At 50.8% G+C, this 6,006-nt stretch overlaps 1 protein-coding gene across 1 annotated transcript; it reads right to left on the bottom strand.

Moving 5' to 3' along the window:
- Positions 1 to 776: 776 nt before the first annotated feature.
- On the bottom strand, positions 777 to 5,989 carry LOC122388499 (protein FAM117B-like). The gene is made up of 8 exons (XM_043379649.1): positions 5,961 to 5,989; positions 3,986 to 4,127; positions 3,383 to 3,546; positions 2,929 to 3,056; positions 2,334 to 2,577; positions 1,725 to 1,863; positions 1,287 to 1,422; positions 777 to 1,039 (listed from the first exon to the last, which is right to left on the bottom strand). Exons 2-8 carry the CDS (start codon positions 4,110 to 4,112, stop codon positions 868 to 870), a joined length of 1,110 nt encoding a protein of 369 aa, XP_043235584.1. The 5' UTR covers positions 4,113 to 4,127; positions 5,961 to 5,989; the 3' UTR covers positions 777 to 867.
- Between the last annotated feature and the right edge of the window lie 17 nt (positions 5,990 to 6,006).

Below are 6,006 nucleotides of genomic sequence, written 5' to 3'. Positions count from 1 at the left end.
TCCTGTGCGACTTCACTGTTAGAGCTTCTCACCACCATTGCTGATTCAAACCGTCTCAAACCTTCAAACTGCTACATCTCCAAACTGGACTAAAAGAAAAGCGCTGCTAGTCTCAGATTCAGTACTCTTAACCTCCTTCAATGTCTTTCCGCTCTCCGGCGTCCCCTAAAATCATCGGCTCATTTTCTCAATCGGTCGTGCACGTGCGCATCGCCCAGTGCACACTCTCCGGCAATCAATGTACCAACTGGAAAAAGCCAGCACCACCTGCAGCCAAACACTTGGCTTCCGTGCGGCCATGCGCAGCATTTACGAGTGATGGCACTGTTTCCCGTCTGGTAGCTGTCTTGGCACCTCTACTGCGTCAGCAGCAGTTATCCTCTTATGTCTCTATCTCTTTCTCAGGTAGATATCACCGTTATATCTCGCCGGCACCTTCCCGTGTGGCGTCTTTTGTACACCAGAAACCTCACAGCACGGTCCACACCGAGCAGAGTAGGAGAGAAAGACCCAGCGGCGAACGCCAGACCCGTGCCGTCCGTACCACCAACAGAACACGGCCCAGAGCACGGCACAGTCTATGAACAACAGCAACACCTCTGCCCCCTCCCACTCCCAACTCAGAAAACAACAAAGACCTGCCGACCCTCCAACAGCCCAGAAACGAAAGATAAGGCGTCAAATGACGTGAAACATCGCACACATGCACATCAACTCACTCTAACTATCACAATGGACTTAACTTCTCTCCCACGGCATTGCAGCTTTGGCGCCCGCTGCGATATCTATACACCGCTCCTAGCGCCGTCTATACTACACTCGTCTGTGCTGAGATCAGCCGCTTGTGACATCACCTTGCGTCGGACCTCACAGCGGCACGGGCGGAGCCTTGAGCAGGGCGGGCTTAGTCGGCGTTGGCACACTTCCTGAGGCATCGTCAGCCCGCTTACGGAAGGCGGGCCGCGTGAAGGCGGACCCGAGACTGGGCTTCAACTCGAACACGGCTGGTTTGATGATCGGGTCCGGTGGAGTGCTCTTCCTGTGGACAGACGTCGCGCAAACGGGTCAGCCGTGCGGTGGTCAAGGGTCGAAACGCACAGCTCCTCGATACATAGCTTGTTGTGCATGTGAGCTGTTTTACCTGGGCGTGGCTGAGTTATTCCACACCATACAAACCATACAAACCAGTCCCACCGACACCGAGCATGCTAACGCCCTGCTCATAATCTTGTAACACACAGACACTCCCACCTCCCTCCTTTTCTACCGCACCGTCTCCACCTCACCTGACCGTCTCCACCGTCTTCAGGCAGACGCGCTCACAGCCATCTGGCGGCGCACGCGCCAGGAACCGGTTAATCTGCGGCGACGAGCCCAGCCGACTGAGCTCCAGGTCCGGCGTGGAGCTCTTGCTGATGTCGTCTGTCGAGAAAGGAGACAGTCGAGGTAGGTTAAGAGAAACGGAGTGTGCGCCTAGCTTTCTTAAAACACACAAAAAAATCACTAGATATTCTCCTCACTGTAGTAGCTACACAACATCCAAGGAACTTGATTCAAAGCATTTAAAGGCAACTATTTATGGTGGGATAATCTTCCATGGCATATCGTACACCATCAAAATAGATGAGACTCAAATAACACACCTGAACCCTCAGAGCTATATAAACACAATCACTAGACGTGGATCCAATCCTCGGTCCCCACACACCGTCCCGCCCCCGTACCTGCCAGTCCGAGCGCCTCCATATCTCCGGAGAATGTCGGCGAGAGTAGCTGATCGTCGAGCGGGGTCTGGGTGTTGACGGAGCGGCGCGAGCGGAGCAGAAGTTCGTCCACCGGCGCCAGGTGGCCGTCCACCGGACACTGGCGGTGGAACGGGGCGGTGGAATAGGTGGACACAAGAGTAGATAAGTGGATAGAAGCGGCCCCGTGGATCAGCTGCCCACCGCGGCGAAGCATGAGATGGTATCATAAGCAGAATAGCCACAAGTAACGTCTATAACCCACTTACGTACTACGGTCTGTCATTTTCCTTCAAAATAAATACTCAAGCTACATCATATGTAAGACAGGTATACATCAAAAGAGGCCAACTACATACTAGTCCCGTTTCCCAGCGACACAGCCCATCTTGCTACGTTCTACCTCCACCTACTATTCTCGAGGGATGAGCGATTAAAGCCATTCCTTTCTCTCTCCCTCACCCGTTGCATCCCTTCCTCCCATCAACTCCTCCCTCTGCGCCTCGTCCCCCTCTGTCTCCATACCTTTGCACTCCCTCCCCTCCGCACATATCCTCTGTTCCCTCTGCCTAGTCTGCCCCGCCCTCTCACCTGACTGAAGGCGAGCACGCGCTGCTGCACCAGTCTCTCAATCTCCTGGTTCAGTCCCTCCACGGAGCTGCGCGACCGGGGCGGTGTAGTGGGCGGCCGGCCCGCCGCAGACGTCGGGATGGTGATGGGACGCGCCGCACCGGTCGGTACCAGTAGCGAGTGGTCGGCCGGCACCGGTGACTGCCGCACCGCGCCCGGACCCCAGCCGCGGGCAGACGAGAGCTCCTTGGTGTTCCTCTGCAGTCTGTGGTGGACAGCGGTGGGCGAGAGGTCACCGGGAGTGAGGTGACTACACCACCGTCCTAGATAACGCTGAGTGGAGAGGGAACGACCGTCTGTCCCAGCATAGGCCGCGAGAGCACAGCTGTCAGCACTCATCCTTGATTATAAGGTCTGCCATGTGTGTATCAGACTGGATATCATTTCTGTTCAATTGACATAAACATTGATTTCGAGGTACTGCTTGCCAAATTTAACCACACCAGTTGACCATGACCTCTATCTCTGCGTGATCTCTGCATATTCACCTCTGCATCATCTCTGCATGATATTCTGCAATAAAAAATGTGAAATGATAAGAAAACATCCCGCCCACCTCTGTCGGATGAGTTTCTTCTCGAGGCAGTCGGCGGTGCCGGGTCCGGAGCCGACCGGTGACACCAGACCGGAGCCCCAGGCCAGGGGACTGGTGTGAGACCGCAGAGGCACCCACTCGTCCGGGGTCTGTCAGCGGCAGAGAGTGTTAGCGTAGGATGTTCCAGCTTGAACAATGCTCAGAGAACGCAAAATATAATGCAGACGAGCAGGGTAAGGTTGTCAAATTAGTTGCTTTATGGTACTATGGTAGAAAGCGCTTGAAAAAATATAAAGGCAAAGATACATCTAACAGTCCATTACATTGAATATATGTCTTTGGGAACACCCTATATCTCTAGCAAAATTCAGGCTGCGATCTGATTGACCAGGAAATAAGCATACAGCTCAAACATAACTAGCGTACTACCATGCCACTCAGTGCGGCCTATAGCCAGCCGCTGGGCGCGGATCACCTGCGTCGCCTTGTCTGCCCCTGCCCCGGCTGCTCCGGCGCTGGGTGCCGTCAGCCGCTCGCGGGGCCACTGTCCCAGCAGGTAGATAGCGTCCAGCGAGAGAGCCCGGCGGATGGGCACGGTGGCCCCCGGCTGGGTGGGAGACAGAGCGCCGCCCGTCGCCGCTGCAGAGCGACGGGTGCCAGTGGTGAGTGTCGATAGAACAAACATACGGACTGACGATACGGATGGGGAAGCGGCTGACAGTTGTCGTGAGTGTACCAAAACATACTTGATAAGAAATAACACTTTCAACTATATCATCACTGTAGAGGTGTACACTTCACGAAATGAGAACAGGCAATCAAGCTACTTAAAACAGCAAAGGCAATCGTGTCGATCCTTTTGAAGAACAAAGAACAGTCACCAAAACTTCCACACGACAGATTCGCCACCATTTCATCCCCAGTCATTGTCCCGTTCGGCTGGTGACGATAGTATACCTCCTCCCCGCTCCTTCTCCACCCTGCGTACCGCCCGAGTCGCCGGGGCCCTCCGTTTCCTGACCGCTGTCCCTAAGCTTCACCCCCTCTCCCAGGCCCCACCCCACCCCTCTGTACGTACCGCTCAGGTCTCCGGGTCGCTCCGTCTGCTGACCGCTATCCCTCAGTTGCACACTGGGTGAGCCCGATTTGCGGCCATGGCACACCAGCATTGACGGAGACACGCTTCGGATAAACGCTCGTGGCATCGTGTCGTTCACAGCCTGAAAAGACAAACAGTGGTGTGTATGAAACTGCCCACAAACTAAAACTAAAAGGATGGCTGCATTGAACAGCATTCTTATGTACTTTTGCATCAAAAAGGTATGTAGGAATAGGATCAGGATGAGGCATTTTCCAGAGAGCTATGGTAAAATTCCTACTTCCTAATAACCTTATTTAAGAATGTGTTAGAATAAAACAGTTTTAGCTCAGCAATATTATGTTTGTACCATTTTGGAACTTAAAGTCTGCTGTAAATAATAAAAACTAGAAATGCATGGGTATATAATATACCAGCATTCAAGTAGGTGTTAATACATGATCTTAAAGGGACCCTCCCACCTTCAAAAAAGTTAATGAATTGGCATGAAAGTGATGTCGCTCGGTTCAGAAAGAGCAAAAACGAATATCTACCAAATTTCATCGAAAAATATTCACCGGTTTTCAAGATATTAGCCTTTTACTTTTGTTTACTTTTTGGGATTTCCGCTGTTCCTAGCGACTTTATTTGAAAGTGCGGCATTTGTTGCGCGCAAAGCAGCATACCTTTACCACCGCGTGCTACAAAACGTTTTAGTCAAACATTTAACGGACGTTCGAAAGCCTGATGACGTCATCAGACTCCCGTAATGGTTAAGAGATAGGGACCACGCTGGTCCCACCCTGCAAGTAAAGGGAAGAAATTTCTTGAACACCATAAAGCTGCGGGGGTTGCGACCAGGATAAATGGTGGTTTCTGAGCCTGGCCGCAAACTTGGCTATCTCAACTCAAAACTAATGTTAAGGTGGGAGGGTCCCTTTAATACTAGCAAACTGCAAATATCCCAAAATAACTCATGCACCCAGTGGCCAGCAGTCAGCACCCTAGAGCAGCTCATAATATTCCTGGTGTCACACAATTGGACTTGGTTTTAGCAGCAAAGGCATAGACTGCTACTGGTCATAATTACCTACAAATACACAGCAAAGCAAATAACAAATGGAGATGGATTAGTGGCTGATTCTCAATATGAGTTCCATTTAAACGCCGGTCCCATAGCTCAGTTGGTATGGTAGAGCATTGGACTCTGCGTGGCGAGAGCATGCACTCCCGGTTATAACAGTCCAGGTTTGAAGCACAACAGGCGCTTGACATTGCCCTCCTGTCCTGACAGGTATGGTTGCAGTCGGTGGCAGGCCATAGCCAGGCAAAGTCAGTGACGGGACTCAGGACTGGCCGTGCGCGGCTGTGAGCGCACGTTTAACTTTGGACTCTAAATTCTGTCATAGAACTGGAATTCCGCAATTGGAGGGTAGAGGGCAGGGCCACCGCAACAAGCTTCGCTTAGCCGTGGCTCTGTCCTTGTGAATCCCTCCTATCAAAAGGTTTGGACTAAATTTATTTTAAAAAAAAATTGAAAACAGTGCATTTACTTGTTCATGCATAAATGAGCTTTTTAAGCTTAGCGAAGGACAAAAACATTTATCAGGAAACGACGACACGCTATGCAAAGCTAACCTTACTTCCGATTTTCCGAAAATAGGTAAGAAACGGGCCTAAATCAAAATATGAATCGAGGTAGGGGCGACAACAGCCCCACGTCAAGCGTAAGAGAAGGTCAAAAACTGCTTTATTTATGGAATGTAAACAAAGGCACGCATACAGCTGATGAATGACAACCGTTTGGCTATTTAACCAAAACCACTGTAAAAAGTTATTCTCAGCAACAAGCTCTTCATATTTGGTACCAAGCACATTAATACAAAAGTTTGATATCTGTTCTATCGATTAGCTGACTATTTAATAATAAAAAACAATCATTTTTCAAAGTTGTGTTCAATCTTACGAATCTTACAAAGGCTATCAGCTGAGCAGCACTTTCGATCACAGCCGTGGCAAAG

This window comes from Amphibalanus amphitrite, unplaced genomic scaffold (genome assembly GCF_019059575.1).
Source record: "Amphibalanus amphitrite isolate SeventyFive unplaced genomic scaffold, NRLGWU_Aamphi_draft 000325F_arrow, whole genome shotgun sequence".
In the NCBI taxonomy this organism is placed as follows: domain Eukaryota; kingdom Metazoa; phylum Arthropoda; class Thecostraca; order Balanomorpha; family Balanidae; genus Amphibalanus; species Amphibalanus amphitrite.
This window is presented reverse-complemented; position numbering and strand designations above follow the sequence as displayed.

Bases quoted from the DNA above. Each gene is read 5' to 3' on its own strand.
- LOC122388499 (XM_043379649.1), bottom strand. From the start codon at position 4,112: ATGCCACGAGCGTTTATCCGAAGCGTGTCTCCGTCAATGCTGGTGTGC. The intron at 1,864-2,333 runs GTGAGAGGGCGG...TTCCACCGCCAG, and splicing joins GCGTGCTCGCCTTCAGTCAG to TGTCCGGTGGACGGCCACCT. The intron at 1,423-1,724 runs GTACGGGGGCGG...CTTTCTCGACAG, and splicing joins GGAGGCGCTCGGACTGGCAG to ACGACATCAGCAAGAGCTCC.